The 18,286-nt window shown below is 43.4% G+C and overlaps 1 protein-coding gene and 1 long non-coding RNA gene across 5 annotated transcripts; one reads left to right on the top strand and one right to left on the bottom strand.

The window, feature by feature from the left end:
* Positions 1-457: 457 nt before the first annotated feature.
* LOC118289707 (inactive serine protease 35-like) lies at positions 458-14,724 on the bottom strand. Of its 4 annotated transcripts, none has more exons than XM_035616640.2 (4): positions 14,526-14,722; positions 6,760-6,885; positions 2,784-3,134; positions 458-2,297 (listed from the first exon to the last, which is right to left on the bottom strand). In XM_035616640.2, the coding sequence occupies exons 3-4, from the start codon at positions 2,822-2,824 to the stop codon at positions 872-874; spliced, it is 1,467 nt and encodes a 488-aa protein (XP_035472533.1). In that variant the 5' UTR covers positions 2,825-3,134; positions 6,760-6,885; positions 14,526-14,722; the 3' UTR covers positions 458-871. The 4 variants fall into 4 exon arrangements, with proteins under 4 accessions (XP_035472533.1, XP_035472532.1, XP_035472534.1 ...); XM_035616639.2 differs by having other exon boundaries at positions 2,784-3,023; XM_035616641.2 differs by having other exon boundaries at positions 2,784-2,896.
* Positions 11,021-17,596, top strand: LOC118289712. Its single transcript, XR_004786225.2, has 3 exons — positions 11,021-11,273; positions 14,553-14,640; positions 16,712-17,596. It is a non-coding gene; the product is annotated as an uncharacterized LOC118289712 (long non-coding RNA).
* Positions 17,597-18,286: the final 690 nt, after the last annotated feature.

Here is an 18,286-nt window from a genome sequence, read left to right as displayed (position 1 = left end):
ACACACATATATGTATGTGTGTGTATATGTATGTATAGTATGTACTGTATGTATGTTATCAAATGTGCAGATGAGTGTTTATTCCCAGTGTTATATATATATATATATATATATATATATATAGTCTTATGAATGTGCAGTCATTAGTCATTACTACATTGGCTGAGCTGTTATAAACAAGGCTTCTGATAAAGCTTAAAGATAATGAGTAACATAACTTAAATAAATTAAACTTGTTAATGGAAAATAATAATCTAGGAGTTTGGAGTTACAGACAATCACACATCCATAGCCCACTACTCATCTTTCCTTGAGGCTAGCGTGAGGCGATGCTAGCTGCTTCTACCATAACAAGTGGAATTGTGGGTAATATAGGAGTTTGACAAGGATGAAAACATCTGGTTCTGTCCCCCCTGTTCATTGTCCAACAATGATGTGCAGTGACAGATCAGTGGAATTCTGTTTTCAGGAAATTATTTATTTTCAGGTCAACATTTATGACTCATATCCTTTTGATACTTTAAGTATAAGTGTACAGGCAACACATTTTATAAGCGTTCCTCTTGTTCATTGCAATATACTGAGGCATATATAATGTTTGTCAAATTGAATGATGGATGGGCTTGAATGAGACGAGGTGTGCATGAAGTTTTGCTCGGGGTCCTCTCTATTGGCTGTTTCAGTGCTTGAGGAAGGACGGTTCGGGAGGGAGGGCATGATTGTCGCCTGAATTGTACCACAAGTAGAATTCACTGCAGTCAGCACTTGGGCAAAGCACGTAAGCCAAGTTTTATTCATGCCACCCCTGATCTTTGAGTCTTGTACAAAGTGACAACAAATGTTTCTCTTGTAGATCCATTGCTCTGTAAGTTCAGACGTCTTCACAGACACTTGGATCTCCGTGGATCCAGTGACAGATCTGGGCATATTTGGGAGGAGTGATCCTCACGGCCACATTAAAGTCCCTCAGCTGACCTCCGTCCACCTCCACCCACTTGTGGCCTGAGAACACCCCGATCACCCTCCTCTGCCACTTCTCCTTCCCGCCCGTGTCCCCCGCTTCCTCTCTCAGACGAACGTAGACACCAGCGCCCGTCGCGCCGGGCTGTGCGTCGCACTGCTGGTACATCAAATTGTCAGACTCCTTTGCCACGGAGCAAAAGCGATAAACCACCTTCTCGTCCCCGCGCCCGTCCAGCAGGCTTTTGTCGGTGTCATAGCCTGAGAAGTGGATCCGTGCCAGGGGAGCGGCGGAGGGAGCCACTCCGAGCCTCATGTACTTTTGTTTGACTGGTCGTTTCAGCTCCAGAAGGGTGTAATCGTAGTCGGAGGAAACTGAGTTTTTGGAGCTGTCTGTGTGGATCCAACCTTGAGGGATTTGGGTTTGTTTGACTCGGGTCCATCGGAAGACGGGCTGCTTGCTGGGTTCAACACTGCGTCGAGCGCGGCCGAGGCCTTTTCGTTTTCCCCCGCCCTTTTCAAACTCACCTATATTTCCATCCTCAGCAACCACATGACCTTTCACCCTTCTTCCTCTGCGTCCCCTACCCCTACGTCCACCTCTCACTACATCTCCATCTATAATATTCTGCTCCTCGCCCTCCTCCATTATCTGCTCCCATTCTTTCTCCTCACCTGTCCTTCCACCCCTCCGTCGCCCTCCTCTCCTTCTTCCGCCTCTTCTTTTTTTGGTTTTGAGCTGCAGCACTCCTACTTTGAGCCCTCTGGCACTCTCCAGGTAGTCGCTGCCGTCATGGATGCAGTGTGCGGCTGTCAGCACATGTTTTGGGGATACTAGGACTCCAGAGCAGCCGGTGGAGAGGCGAACCGCAGTGGAGAACGGGTAGTTGGTGGTAAAATGTGAATCAGAGATCACAAAGCGTCCGTCTGCCCCGTAAACCTGGCGTTTCCTTCGGATGTGGGTTTGCGAGTGGGCTGGCTTTCCAGCAGACGTCTCATTAAACCCTTGCAAACCGATATCTGTGTGTGTGCGCGTGCCGTTCTCATACATTGTCTCGTATCCCAGAATCCTCTCTTGCTCAGCCTGGTCTACAGGGGGCAGGCTGCCGTGACACTCTATCCCACAGAGTGTCTTCGCCCTTCCTGTCTCCTCATCCTCCTCCTGCCCTCTGAATAAGGGGGTGCTTAAAAGCTGCGTGTGTGTGTCCAGCAGCACCGGGAGGCTCTGCCTGGTCCAACTGGACGCCTCATTGTTCCCATCTTTACCAAACACTCCAGGAACTGTCAGTGCTGCCGCACAGAGCAGCAGACACAGAAGGTGTTTGAGGCCCATTCCACTGAAAAGAAAGAGAAAGAAGAGGAAATACTTCCAGGGGTTAGAGAGAACTAACCTCACTACAGACTTCATGGGATTTTCTAACTGTAACGGTGAAGAGGTAATGGAATGGCAAATGGAATCTAGGCCTGAGGGAGCCACACTAGCAAAAGCACTTTCAAGCCTCATTCATGTTGCGTTTATAAATTATTTGGCCAGCAGAGGGCACACAAGCTCAATTTCTTTTCTTTTTTAAAAGCGTGTGACATCTCTGATTCTTATTTCAAACTGACAAGGTGTCTGCAACTGAATGAATAGGTAAGGTCGTCAAAATAACGTGCAGAAAATACCATATCCTAAAATCAATAAACGCAATGAGTCTGATATTATTATTATTAAAGATTTATACATCTTAGAAAAGAACTTAGACAACCTGAAGCTCAAGATGTTGAAACTATGTTTAACATAGCTTTAGTAAATATGAAGAGGAAAACAAAAACGTTCCTACCTGCAAACATTCAAAAAGCACCTCAGCAACTTCCCGTCCATGTTCTCCCTTTCATTAATAAAACAAATCCTCTGTATCTACACAGCTCCCAGTAGACCGGCTTCCATCATTTCCTGGGTTAAAACAAAAAACAAAAAACGGAGCGCAAGTGGAAGCTGCATGCAGAATCATCCCACTGTGGTGCAGAGAGAAGGGACGGCCCGACAGGCAGAGGAGGGAGGCGGAGGGTGGGGAGTCCGCCTGTAGGGTGCAAGCGTGAATGTGGGTTTTGATCATGTGACGACACTGCACATTAGGTCAAGAGTGGAGCCATGTGGACATGGATCCTGGGATATTTTCCTCCCCTGGACTCTGCAAATATTGTGTTTCATAACGCGAGAGAGTGAAAGGAGATTAATTTAGATGTTACCGTCAAAAGTTGCCTTTGAGTGTGTGTGTTTATCTGGGGGCTTTTGCAGGTAAAATGTAAATTCAGATTCATGTCAGGTGTGTTTTTGAAGCGTGTGCGCACACACTTCTACACCGCTCAGGTCAAAGGAACCAGTTTATTAACCCGTGTTGGTCTATTCTGATAAGCGTCCCTCTGGTCGGCGCAACAGGAGTTCATTCAGTGCAGACGCGCCTCCGTTCTCTTTGATTACAGATGCTGCGAGAGACTCACCCACGCGCACACACAGGAATCCAAGGCACCGTAACTACCATGTTTCCATACTGACAGGTCCGTTCTGTGCACCTTCAAGCATGATGCAGAATTTGGTTTGAGTGAAGCACCGTGAAGCGTCTTCACATACATGTCAATTCCCTGTTCTGACCTGGATGATTGGATTGCCCAGCACTGTAGAATCATAAAATGTGTTTTCCACTGATAATAAAAGAGTCTATCTAAGCATTTCCAGAGATCCGGCCAAAAGGAAGGACCGGGTCAATGATGAGAAGAATGAATAAATGTTTGTGTTGGGAGTTCAGTGAGAGGAATGAGCATCTGTGTCCATTGTTAAGCAACAGACGGACACAGAAAGGGCGATGATGAGGGAAGAAGAGAAGGGGCGTGCTCTGCTGATATACAGTTGGAGCAGATGAGTGAATTCTTTCTTTTTTTATTCTATTTCAATTTGGTTCGGTAGGTGTTTGTATGTCAGTCTGCCTGTGGACAGATTTCATCACCACAATAGCATCACCACCATGTACAGTAGGATTCTGTCACGAAAGGTTACAGGTGTGGAGTTTGGATCGTGATGAAGGCCTGGCTCTTTAAAATTCAGAGGAGACCCAAAGTATTTAGAGTATAGAGCAGATCTTGTTATCTTTGAACCAGGCCAGCTGTTTCTCCCCTATATAATCAGCTCTTGGCTGCAGCTTCGCGTTCAGCAGACAGAAATGACAGCGGTATCAATCTACAGAAACTCTCGGAGAGAAAGTGAATAAACACACGACCAAAATGTCAAACTATTCCTTCAAGTAAAACTAAATTATTCGCAAAATGGCAAATAGATTGCGTTTAAATAGACACGGTATAGTTCATGCATTAAATGAGCAAGCAGTATTTTATTTGTGTGATCGAGGTGGAGTTAAAAAGTGCAGTATTCCCTTCTTGTGTGTAGAGTTGCGTAAAATGAAAAATACTCGAGTAAAAGAAACACCCACTAAAATCTGTACTCATTGTACAACACTTGAGTAAATTGACTCCACGTATCCACTTTGTGATCCCTCACTTTGTCTGTACGTGTGTTTTCACATCCTGACCTGTCTGAGGGGAGATTGACAGAACGATAACTTCTAGAATTGGCTCCTCTGTTGCTGTTGTCAAAGGTTTTACTTTGACAGCCTCTGTGACCACACTTAGTCACTGTTTAAATAACCCTCAGCAAAGCTCCGTGTTGTTCTTCTTCTGCTGATGTGTCCCGTGATAAGTCGGTCCATCCATCACACGGCATCATTTTTATTTAGCTTCATGCTCTGTCCAGCCTTTATCTTTTGAGCCTCCTTTTCATTAATTTCCGGCAGGACTGGAACTGACACCAGCTCGATATGAGGCAGGGGGTCCAGGGGGTCTTCCGCTGTGTGCTTGGGGCTTTTTTTCTGGCGTAGCTTTGCTGGTCGTGCCCTCGGAGCGCGGGGATACGCCATCATTCTTCGTTCTCTTGCAGCTGCGTGGACAGCAGCCTGGGTCAACCTGTGTGGCTGAACTCCGTCTAGACACCACTGTTAGGCAAGTTTCTGTTATCTAGACTGCTGCTGGAGAGAGTTTACGTGTGTGTGTGTGTGTGTGTTTGTGTGTGTGACTCATATCCCCCAGCTGCCGCTTCGTGTCCATGCAGGGTTTTTTGGGGGCCAGTTCTCATCAAACAAAGCACCCTTTTCTGCAAGGATGACCTCTCCTGTAAATTCAGCTTAGTATATCTAATATATATAGTATATATAATCCAAGGTGCCTGCATACAGGTTTTGCAGGAGTTGTAACGAACAGTTTTGGTCATCTTCCCCACGTGCAGAAAGAGGAAGAAAGCACGTGAAGCTGAATCTCCCTCCACCACCACTAAAGATCAGATGTCTGTCAACACATGTTTCATTTATTTGGTTAATATCAAGTTAAGGGTGGGAAAATGGGGACACGGCCGATCAGCTCTGATGCGGACGGCTTCAAGATGTTACTGATTCCTGCCAACAAATAGTCCAGGTGACATTCTAAACTTTTGTTCTCCTATGGATCAACGTAACAATATTAAACATGTTGATTATTGAAGTTCAAAGGTGCTGGTATGTGGATTTTTGTCACCTTTGGACAGAGCTAGGTTTGTTTAGAGCTAGTTTCCCCTTAAGTCTCCATTTTTTCAAATGGAGAACAGTTCCTTTAAGTAAAGATGGAGCTTTGTCAGCTTTCAAAACATCAAAATTAGTTATGTCAACCTAAAGTAAAATGTAAATGTGCCGGCTCGTTCAAGGGTATGAAAGCCGATAATAATATCAGTAACACTGAGAGATGACTCATTTTTGCCGGCTCGTTCTTCTCTTCTCACGCATCTCAGATTTGCTGTACTTTCCTTCTCCTCAGTTACTAATTCTGCCCTCTCTCTCACTCGTCTATCTTTCTTTCAACTTCCCATATCCTCTCCCAGTACTCTTCACAATGTCCTCCAGCTGGCAGCGGACTCAGAGCGTCCAGGTGCAGGGACACGAGCGCGGAGACAACTGAACGAAAAGGATGAGCAGTTTCGACTTGGCTCTCTACACCTCCCAATGTCCTGTCGTGGAGCTTGACTGGTTCCCGTCCAACCATAACACCAAGTTTCAGTTGAAATCTGCAGTTTCAGTGGAGCGCTCCCGCATCAGCATCAAAACTAATTCGAATATTCAGACTCATTTTGATAACGTGGCCTCGGGATGGTCTGACACCTCCGGCTGCAAGTATGAATCACCGCATGAATGTGAGGGCAGTGGTCTTCTGAAGATCTCCGCTCTTTAGATTTCATGATCGAAATCCAAATATTTGTGTGATGAAACAAATTGTGTGCAACCTGTGCGGTCGTGCATGTGTGCTTGGTTCATTCTTTGTGAGCATACATGTAGTTGTCCGAGTTGTTTTTATATCGACTTGAGTATTCACAGTCATACAGCCAGGGATGTGAGCGCATGAACTGTAAACTATTACACCATAACAAGTGGCTACCAGGTAACACGACTGAGATACAGTAACAACATGTCTGCGTCTCTGAATTATCCTCCGTGACGGAGGAGGAGTAAAGGCAGATTATGAACCCACGTGAAGCGTGGGGGATGACGCGTAAAATCACAGCAAAAGAGCTTATCACATGTAGGAAGACAGATTGAACTTTTTTGCCACATAAAACTCTAGATATACAGTAATTAAAGGGGCTATACTCTCCAAGTCTCCAGCAGTGGAAAGCAGCATTTCCATTACTACCACTTCTTTTAATCTTCTGAAGTTAGATTGCTAGCCCCAATAAGCCTGTCTTACCTGATAGCGAGTCACTGAAGCTTCCAGTCTGCCCTGAAGAAGAGGCGCTGCTCAGCCGACGTATCACATCCTCCTGTTGTCAGGTTGGAAGAAGCTGAGCCCAAATGCAGGTGCAAGAAACAAAACCTGTATTTATTCAATTTTTTAAAGAGGAAAAACAAAAGCAAATTACTACTCAGGTAATCCGTTCTGAAAAAAAACAACACTGGGAACCAGAAACTCAGCGCGGGTACAATAACAGGCTGGACTGGGAGCACAGAGACCAAATACACGTGGGACGATTGATGACAGGTGACACACTTCAGGAGCAGGTGCAGCCAAGAGACAGGGAAACAGGAAGTGCAGAGACACGCGGGACACAACTTCAAAATAAAACAGGAAACAAGAAACTTAAGATAGAACAGAGGACAACAAAGGTAACTTAACCAAGACATAGACACAAGGAGGGCGAATCAAGGGAATAACCAAATAACCACCAAGAGTTCAGAGACCTCATGGGGGTAGAATCATGACACTGGTCTTATAAATGCAATAATGGCTGATGCTCTTGGCAAGCGACCGTCACCACCACCACCACCCGCTCACATACATGTACATATAGCATCCTTAAAGTTTTTCATGTGGTGGGTCATAATTATTACCTGCCGGCATTCAACCCATTTTATAACTGGAAGCTCAGCCCCCTAAACCCAAATTAGCAAACCAACCCTTGTATGTGAGTGGAGTGTAAACAGGTGCATCTTTACATTTCTGACCGGCTTCGAGAAAGAAAAGACAATCAGGACCTGAACTGAAGTTTGCATTAGTCTGAAATAGTCCAGATAGCAAACACCAGCCAAACTCTCTTGTTTCAATGCGAACTGGAATTTCTCAAATGTCAGTGCAGTGACATTCAGCTTGCGTTCCTCGGTAATTCAAAACAGAGACGTACCTTGTTGATTTCAGGGAGGGATAATCAGCCGAAGCGCTGAAATGAATTAGGAACACACAGGCTTTAGGGATTATTTGAGCTGACTGTGTTTTCCTGCTTTCTGCAGCCTCAGAGGAGGATTTACACTTCACGCCAAGGGAAGGGCTCTGCTCCAGAAACAGGTCTATGTTTGGTAATATAGTTTTCAACTGTCAGAGTATGGTTGTGCTATGGAATAAACTGGTGTGGAACACTTCTTTTATGGAGACAGTACATCTTTTACCAGTTCTATTTAACAAAGAGTTAAAGATGTTACTATATAATCTTATCACGCTGTAATTTAACTTTTAAAAACACAGATTATTGTAAACAGGGTTCCAAACGCTGCTTCAGTTCTATTTAAAGGAGCTTTACCTGCTGACCCCCGGTAGATACCAGTATTCCATAAGTGAAGCTATTGAAGATTTTAAATGTAGATGGCAGTTCATTTTAAGAAAATCGTGTCTCTTCAGGGAGATTTAACATGAGGACGTCAGGTGGTATAAAATATGTAATCTTTATATATATTTTTTTTTTTGGGGGGGGGGGCATTTTTAAGTCTTTCATTTATAGGAGTGTTCAAGAGAGAGTGGGGGAAGACGAACAGTAATGGGCCGGGGTCAGAGTCGAACCCACGGCCGCTGCAGGAGGACTCAAGCCTCCACACACACGGGGCACTGGTGATACTAAGTGAGCTAACCGACGCCCATAAAATATGTAATCTAATGTAACTTATTTATTAATAAATATTTAAGTTCTTACAAACACGCCGATGTGTGTGCTGACTGACTGTCATCAGCCCATCACTCCAACAGACAGGAGGTCTTGTTGTTCTCTTATTCCAAATCAAAACAGATTCACGTGTGTGTGTGTGTGTGCGTGCGTGTGTGTGTCTGTGAAGGCTGGTGTTTGTGGGACTTGGATATCAGTCCTGCTTATGGTATGCTTGTTGGTGTGTGCATATTTCTGTCCTCCGTTCCAGTACAGTGTGTGGTCCGGCACACTTTCTGTTTATAGATTCTCTGCCATGATATGAGTCACTTGTTTGTGCTGTTGTCATGTTTACTCTTCTGTCACTCAGCGTCAAGCATCACGAGTCGGACTTAGACCACCATGTGTTTACCAGTTGATGACCTGTAATCCTTGGAGGAACCTGGACACTGATGTGTGGGACGCCGGCCCAGTCCTCAGTCCGCATTCATTAGAAAGTCTGAGGCTGAGACTGATGTGAGCAAGAGCGTGTTTTTGAATAAGACATTGAATTCCTGTCAGTTCCAATTATTTGTCCAATTATTTGACTAATTGCCCAGTCATACAGTGGTATTTAACAATATCATCATACTGTGATAAGATGTACACTACTCTCTGTCCGGTAACTACAGCTGAAAGCATCTATGGTGCTGCAGTATCCTTGAACTAAAATATGCATCCGTACAAAGGCTTCGGTGGACAGCTGACCCTGCACTGACTACACCTTCTATTCCAATCATGTGATATGATATTATCGTCATAATTGGTGAAGGTCCTTTCCTGTCAGTGTGACAATGCCCACGTGCAGAAAGTGAGTCCCATAAAAAAATTGATTTTGTCAGTTTGGCCTCAACCCCATCCAACACATTTGGGATGAACTGGAACGCAGACCATGAGAGTTGGACCTCATTAATGTTATCACGGTTGAAGGAAGTCAAATCTCTGCAGTCAGGTTACAAAATTTTGAGGAAAGTTTTCCCAGATGCATGGAGGCTGTGATGGAATAACATACATCAATAATATGCAGGTGTTTGCATGCTATCCATGTATTATGTCCCTCTTTCTCTCCTCTTGCTAAAAGCTAAGAGAACCAATTAAACCTCCATCACTGTGTAATAAATGAGGGCTGGAGCTATGGGCCATTTACTTGCTCCTGCTGTTATAATTAAGAATTAATTGAATCCATATCTGTCTGTTGTTAAAATTCATCAGCTGAAGAGTTGTAGTCGTGGTGTAATTACAATATCTGACATCTTGGAAAATAGAATCAGTGCATTTTATTAATACCATCTGCAGTGTTTGTGTTCAATAAGTTCAATTTTAAGGAAAGAAAAGAGACTTTACCTCACTCTTGACAGACAATTCTTTTTGGTCTGTGATGAAGCCAGCTGCTTTTGGTTATGGGCTTTTTGGACATACGATAAAGACCAATATTTTATTCTTGGACTTGGCCTTTTGCTTAATTTTATTTCATCTTCAGGGTGGGGTGCACAATAACATGTGTTTATGACCATGATTGTGAGGATTAGGCACCTTGGAAAGTGATACTACCTCATATCATGTGTGGCAAACTAGCAACAGGGTAAATTAAGATAGTTTCACTCCACAGTTTAGACACAACGCCTGCGAGCTAGTCAGGCTCTAAGATTAGGAAGTGATTTAGCAAAAAGAAACACACACGCACACACGCCCTTCACATTTCGAAAGAAAGTTGCTTCTGTTTCAACTCTAGAGAAAGAAAGATGACGACCGCAGAGTTGATGACCTACGACATCAGTGCAATTCTGAAGAAACTTAACCATTAATCCATGGTCATGTGTCTGTTCCATGCCTCCAGACTTCATGCACGCTTTTTATCTGGGTAATCGATGAACTGACATACGCAGCAGTTAACATAGGGGTGTCTATGGACACCATGGTGGTTATTCATAGGGTTTGACTGGTGCATGGTCAACAATTTGTGCGAACCTATGCATTGAAATATATATATATATATCATCAATGGTGCTGGTTAACTGTTTATGTAAGAAGGCATCTTTCCTTCATCTCCCCCCGTTTGTCAGATCGTGCTGTGTGCCTGCCAGCTTCTTTAAATAGGGGATATCCACTGTTCTGGGAGTGCAGCCGAAAACGACACTCAGTCATGTGAGATAGTGGGAGACAGTTTGGCAAGGTTGAGTCTTCAAACTGAATATACAATGACATGTGGATAAATCATCCATCTCTCTACTGTATGTTTTTCTCCTCTGTCTTTATCTTTGTCTCCATCGGGATCCATGCGTGGGGAAAAGATGGTCAGCTTTGACGCCAAGTTTCCCAACACACAAACAACTCGAGCCTCAGCCAGATATTGTGTCTCTATCACATTCAGTATATTTCATCTTCCTTCGACACATCTCTATCCTATCTCTAGACTCTAATTCATTTTCCGATTGCCAAACACATGTTTATACCAAAATGATGTTATTACAAACATTCAAGCTTATATATTTTGCCCATTTCAAGTAATTTTTTTCAACTACAGATACAAGCAAAACAACCCAAAAATCTAAAGGAGGGGACATTGCGCCATGTCCGTTCTACTGCTGAAACTTGAACTGTAGCTGGCTTACTTTTTTTTTTTTTTAAGGAAGAATAATAATGAAGAGGAATAACATGCAGCTGTTGATTTTAATCTGGCTTTTGCACATTCCCATGATTGGGTTTCTCAAAACTGCCTTCAGCCAGCTGGATTCAGACATGCTTTGGAGTGACCCAGTCTCCCACATGTTGATGGGCTGTGCTCCGATTTAATTGTTTCTGGAACTGGACATAGGTGAGTCGACCTAATTCCTCAGTGAGTGATGACTAAAATTAGGGCTAAAAACAACAGGAGGGACCACTGTGTTGAATTTTAATCAGCTGTTGTAACAAAGTGAAGGTATTGGACGTATGAGCCTACATGCTGAAGTCATCAACAAATTATTGCTAATGAAAGATATTGCATGTGGTGTAACTCTTGCCATTTCTTACCCACCACACAGATGTAAAGACACTAATACACACACACACACACACACACACACACACACACACACACACACACACATTCTTTTGTCTTACCAAATCAACCTTTAAGTTTCTTTTTTCTCTCTGCTCCAGTCAAAGGATGTGATTAGAAACACAGCAGTTATTTATGAGGCAACGCGATAAGTTGATGCTTATTGGAATCCAGTCCAGTGAATATCTGTTATATAACACAATCCAGCAATGAAGGTTTTGAGCAACCGTGATAGGAATAGTTGAAGATCTCGATCATCACGAAATCCATGTGATCAGTGTGAACTGTTGACAGTCCCTTAAGCCGTGTTGTATTATGTGTATGATTAAGAAAAAAGAAAAATTACAATTTACAACTCACAATTAAAAATTTGAAACACACACACACACACACACACACACACACACACACATACACACACGAACACACGCACACACACACAAACAAACACACAAACACACAAACACACAAACACACACACAAACACACAAACACACACACAAACACACACACACACTTTAAAATGCAAATTAATGACGAAAAACATGCTGCCATGAGAAACTGCAAAGCTGTTCAAGAGCTAAAATAACTTTGTGCCTGTTAATTAACCAACAGTACTAAGCATCCAACTCTCTGAAAAATAGCTACGATGGTTTTCAAAAGATCACTGGATGTTTAATTTTCAGAGAATCAAATGCTCAGCTGTAATGGTGTCACATGGGAGGCACCAACTGGGGCCGTAATATGCCATAAGTGACCTGCATTACTGATCAGATAAAAAAAAAGCAAGAGAAAGCTCAAAATGGTGGACAACATTGAGAGGAAGTGCAGGCCAGTGTCTGTGAGGAGTGGTCCGTGGAAGGAGAGCACTTTCATGCGAGGTAAATAAAGAAAGCAGTGGTATGTGACATCAGGCTTAGATGGGGCAATGTTGTCTGGATGCTGCATGTGAGACGGTGACGTGGCCCTTCTTAGACTTGAGTTAGCAATTTTATTTCATCTTCATCATCTGCTCCTAATGTTTTGTTTACGCATCCCAACCCCCATTCTTCCCCACCACTCACTAACTCACCATCGCTGCATGCATGTCTTTTCTCTCTTCATCCTGAACCTCAATTACCCACCAGAGAGTATTTTTATCTTTTCATCTCTCGTTAACCTTCCTCTTGCCTCCCGTCCCCCCACCACTGTTGTGCTCGGTGGGAGCTACAGAGACTAACGCCTCACCCCAAATCACCTCTCTCTGAGACAGACGAGCAGGGGAGTGGAGTTCCACCCTGAACCTTTCATGATAGAGCAACGCGCCAAATGACTGACCATTGCACAAAATTGCTGCCACATCACCTGCAGCTGCAGCCTCGCGCAGGGCTTCACCAAACCAGTGTGGGTGGATGATATGCTACAAGAGCGTACCACTAAGATACTTTGTGCCTCTGGAGTGCAATACAACCCCATAAAACCCCGCTGATCTGAGCAGCACACAGTCATATGTTGGTTACTGTGACTGCAAAGCGGAGCTTGTTGTGCAATTTTTTGTTGTTGTGCAGGATATGTATCTCACTCCTTATGGCAGATAAGAGGTTGCAGATGCTTTTAAAGGAAGCTAAGTGGAAATGTATGACACACACACACACACACACAAACTTTGGCAGACGTCTCAAAAGCATCAGTACCTATGTCTGCATCATTTGTGGTCATAAATCATTGTGTAGTCAAAACAAAGCTGAACCTGAGCATGCACTTCTGCTTCACAAGCCACAAGTCATTTGAGCCATCTGTGTGACAGACAGAGAACAGAACAGAGTCGCGAGCTGTTGCCGGGGCTACATAGAAATGCTGAACAAAGAGAAAAGAAATGGAAAAAGGGTTTATTTGCTGAGACACAAATCTCATTTGGTCGGATCGGTCATGCGACTGGAATGACTCTCGCACAGATTTCCCACAGCAAATATCTTCAACATATCTAATGTCAGCTTTATTTTCAACGGAACAGTGGCTCCGTCTCACCTTACATCCCTCCACACATGTCATGTGTGTGGAGAGTTAAAATGAAGATGCTTTGAATGAATGCTAACTAATAGGGCTGACAAAATCACCCATATTGGTTAGCATATTTATTTCATTCAGCTTTTAATAAAATAATCTTAATGCTTTGCATTAAAGGGTAACATGATCTAACGTGGCTCTTGGATGACACCGTTTATCCAACACAGCTGTATAAATACACGTGTTGACATTTGAGGTTGCATTAAGTGTGGGAAACTGAGAATAACAGAGGAGAAACGCAAAAAAAGGTTCCAGTATTAGCAGTGGGAAAGGACCGCCATCTAGTGAGATGTCAAAAGATGTTTCAACAGAGTCAACAAGTCCCCGGTCAGTCTAGCACAACATTGGCCGTTTGCTGTGATCCAGCAGATGGCACTGGAGTCCTTCATGTTGTGTGAAGGCGACCTTTGTTGAAATCAAGGGGTTTTCCAGTTTGTCCATGAAACTGGAAGACTGACAGTAAACAAAAGAAAATAAGTCACACGTCTTTTGTTCCTGTACATGAAATGGATTCTAAGTTCTGACATTTCCATGACGAGGCAGAAAAAAGATATCAGCCCGCATTAATGTGGGCTGCAGATTTCCATTGGTTTTGTGCCGTGGTTCCCAGTCTTTTTGGCTCGAGATCCTTTAAAACTAAATGAGGTCAACTTTGACCCAGTGATTTCTAGTGTTTATTTAAACTACATTCTGGACCATTCACTGAAAAAGAGCTTCAAAATAAAAATCAGGATCCACCTTAAAGCTCTTATTGTAATTTTGTCATACAGTACATATTTTCATAGTTTGTCAAACATTGCAAGTAAATTGGCACAAACCAATAACACAGATATTGGGGCCCATATTTTGCAGCCTGCTGGGGAATTGTAAAATAAATTGTATATACATTGTAAATGTGTTGCGGAAATACGTTGATTGTTATTGCCTCATATCCTCTTGATCTCAGGTCCCTGCAGATTAAAAAAACGAATGTTTACTCACATTTTCCATGCTGTTATTTATTTCCAGGTTCATTTCTGGAGCCATATACCCAGGAGGCATGCTGTGCTCCTGCATGTCTGTTCACATGGGACAGATTCCGCCACAGAATATCAACGTGAGTCACCGATCGAAGGATTCACTTCCAGTTTATTTTGTTACAGCAGTTCGCTGTCCTCGGTCATGACAGGTCAGGAAAGCAGAACAGTCTGTTTAAAAAACAAAAAAAAAGGGAAACTATTGACTTACAAGGCCGGAGGACTGTATGAATCTCTGGGGCTTCAGATAAAAAGACTGAGTTGAGTTGAGTTCACAGAGCGGGTTGGTACAAACTACATCCTCTGTGTTATTACTCAATGATTGATCACTTGTTAACAGTTTTTTTTTGCTCTTTGTAATGAAGGACTCTGAAAACTCATAAACATTTCACTTCTATATATACTATATGTGAGTGTGTATGTTTGTTATTCAAATTCAAAGATTGAATCAAGTGTGTTTTTTTTCCTGTTACCACAACCCAAAGTTTAATCTTAATTTCACATGGTCTGTCTTTCTTGTCACCGGAGTATTCAAACGATTTATATTCGACACTACTATGCTCATACTAGGAGGACGAGGAGCGCTGCAGCATGGCTTACGGTGCAGGGCATGTCAGTGAATCTCATTAGAGGCTATGCAAGAGTTTAGTGGGGGCTTACACTACTGAGCGCACTCTTCAAGGTTGACTGGAAAGGTTGATTGGAAATACTGTTGAAGTTTTACTTTGCCCGGTAAGAGTGCCAACAGCTTCATTGTGTGCCTTACGTCTACTTGCACTGTAGGCCATATGTCAGAGGGCCACGGGCTGGACTCTGACAGTGTGAACTTCATGCACAGTAGTGGGAACAATAGGGCTTGCAAATGCTTGCAGCTGATTCCCAAGTGCAAAAGTGTAAGATCACAGTCCTAACAGTGATAATGGGGCATGAAGCAGTAATAATAACATTAGTCCTGATTCTGATATTGAAACAGGCTTACACGTGAGAGATAAGAATCTTTTGGTCTCCCAGCTTTGAACACAATGTAATCATTACAGTTCCAGATGATAACCTGAAAGAATCTTTTAGGACACAAACTTCCAAGGGGAAACAATAGAAAAAGATTTTAAGATTTGTTTCATGTTCATTTTAAAAGGAGTAAACATGAATAAGGTATTAAGGGGTGTGAAGTTTTGAGTTTAGGCTGGAAGAAGATGAGGGCGTCCTGGTCAGTTGTCTTGGTTGTTAGGAAGTAGGAAAATACAGAAATCAAGTTGTGCTATCTGTAAAACCGTGCAACGTCCAGGTCGAACCAAGCACAGATAATAAAGTCTATAGTCTTCAATCGAGTCAAAGTCAGCATCCAAGTCAGTAGCAACCTGGTGAAGATGGTGAGGACATTTTTTTTCCCATTAAGCGGTGATACTCCTCTCTCTAAACATGATTTTACAAATCATGCATTCTGTATGTTGAGCCAAATTGCTGACATGCAACAATGATGCATTCTAAATTCAACATAAAGCTGTGGCGATACTTCAACCTGCTAATGTTAGCATCTGAACTGTAAACTCACAAATTGCTTGATTGTTATTAGACACGATTCCACATAGTGTTAATGGTAACTGACCACAAAAATATTCAAAACCCCCCAAAACATGGGACAAAATGGTACCAAAGCTGGATTTATTTCCCTGTACTAATTCAAATCCAAAGAATAAAAATAGAAAAGGGTGGGGGGGTGAGGTGGGAAAGGAAAGAGAAAGCAAGGGGAAGCATGGTCACCTAACAAACTCACTGTAATCACTTAATGAACTTTCATGTGTAGGAATGGAGGAAAGGGGGATGGAAAGGAGGATGAGTGGAAAAAAAGAGGAATAGTAGCATAAAATGGAGGGAGGAATAAAGGATTCATAGTGGAAGTTTACAGGGCGAAAGGGAGATAGTGTAGATGTGATCAGAAAGCAGAAGGCCTGAATGACGTGTTGACCGAGTCTATTCGTCTGGCTTTTTGAACAAAGCTGTGTGCATTAGGGGGATGTCTGCACATACTGTTGAAAAAGTCAATGCAACTAACACATATACACACACACACTCATGCACAAATTAGTTTTTCTATATGTGGCGATTGGTTTGGCAGCCTGACAAGAGGTCTGTCTGAAATCCCCTCCACAGTCCTCCGATGTCGTCACACATTGGATACCAAGCCGGTGTCATCCACTTCACAGGTCAGAGGTCAGGTAAGTTGCTGCTTCATGGTAAGTATCCGCGGCAGTAAGCCTGACACTGAGCCAGTTGGTGAATGGGGAAAGTGACAAGTGTGACTGACCTGCTGCCTGGCATGAACCTGCGGCCCTGCGTCGTCGTCTGCAAACCGGAAATGTCCATGCAAGGTTGTCTGTTTGCATTGCTGACACGTACCGACTGCAGCATTGGCCTCTGTTTATACCCAATGACACAGATAAGAAGCAATACTGAGTCAAAAGGTTTCCCACACACTACAAACATAGATCCCATGTTTACTGAAATTATTTACAGTAAACCTAAATGCCTTGTGACATATTGCGCAGCGACGCACTGCACGTATAGGAATGCCATGTGATATCTGCGCCCGTGTGGCTCATGTGCTTGACAGATAGTGTTATGAGATACAGCACATATCCACTCACACATCCAGATATCATTGGTTTTGAGACTATAAGGATAGGAGTATATTTTCTTTAAAAAAAATCAGCTTGTTACGTTTTTGTTGTGGTCCGAGCATTTGCACAGTATGCATTCGATAATTCCCTCAAATGGCAGACGCATACATGTATCTATAGTCTCGTCGCCCATGCCTGTGTCTGACTGGACGTGTGTCACTGCACATACAGGGTAATCTGTGGTAAGCTGGTTTATGGGCTCGTCTGCAGTGACGCAGATGTACGCGCCAAGCTCCACGCTTATAGATCCGCCACAACTAACCTGCACAGACTCTGTGGCCTATACCCTACATCCTGACAGACGGCTTGCGTATTACATATATATATATATATCAGAAATGTTCATCACAGCTTAGCAATCAATTATATACATCTAGTTTCAGATTGTCAATTAAGCATATATTAGATGTACATAAATGTACTTACACATTTTTTCTGCAAGTTTGCTGCAATTTAGTGCAGTAACCTCAGACTGGGGAGTGGCTCCAAACACAGTGCCTGCAGGGCCAAATGATGAATGGGTGAAAAACCCTCCCCTAGAGGGCGTTGGGGGATATGCGTATCAGTGCCTCACCTGTGAATGATGAAGCTCGACTGTGAAACCGTAATATGAGAATAAAATTCAGACTGACATATGATCATCATCAGACAGAATTATTCTGTATTCACGACTCCCTCAGCGTCCCCATCATATTATGGTGATTGTCTCAACTGTACCAGGTAAAAAAAACAAAACAAACTATTCTTTACTACAGCAACTGCTGTAGTATTATAGGGCGCACGCATGGTGAGTGGGCTTCACCTCTCTGCCCCCCCCCCCCCCGTCAATAATACACGACGCAGTTGTGGTGGAGGCCCTTGGCTCGGGATGGGCGCAGGAGAAATCGATTCCAAGCGAGTGGCGGCTGTTGGCGAAGGGAAAGCATCCAACGAACGCCACTCGTTCTGTTCTCCCGTGACGCCCATGCACCAGACACGCCTCGGTCTCCGGGCTCGCAGCCGCTCAAAGTAAGCATGGGAAGTGGCTGCAGCTATTAGTAGGTGGGGG

This window comes from Scophthalmus maximus, chromosome 18 (genome assembly GCF_022379125.1).
Source record: "Scophthalmus maximus strain ysfricsl-2021 chromosome 18, ASM2237912v1, whole genome shotgun sequence".
Lineage (NCBI taxonomy): Eukaryota > Metazoa > Chordata > Actinopteri > Pleuronectiformes > Scophthalmidae > Scophthalmus > Scophthalmus maximus.
The sequence above is the reverse complement of the archived record's forward strand: the minus strand, read 5'-3'. Positions and strand labels throughout refer to the sequence as shown.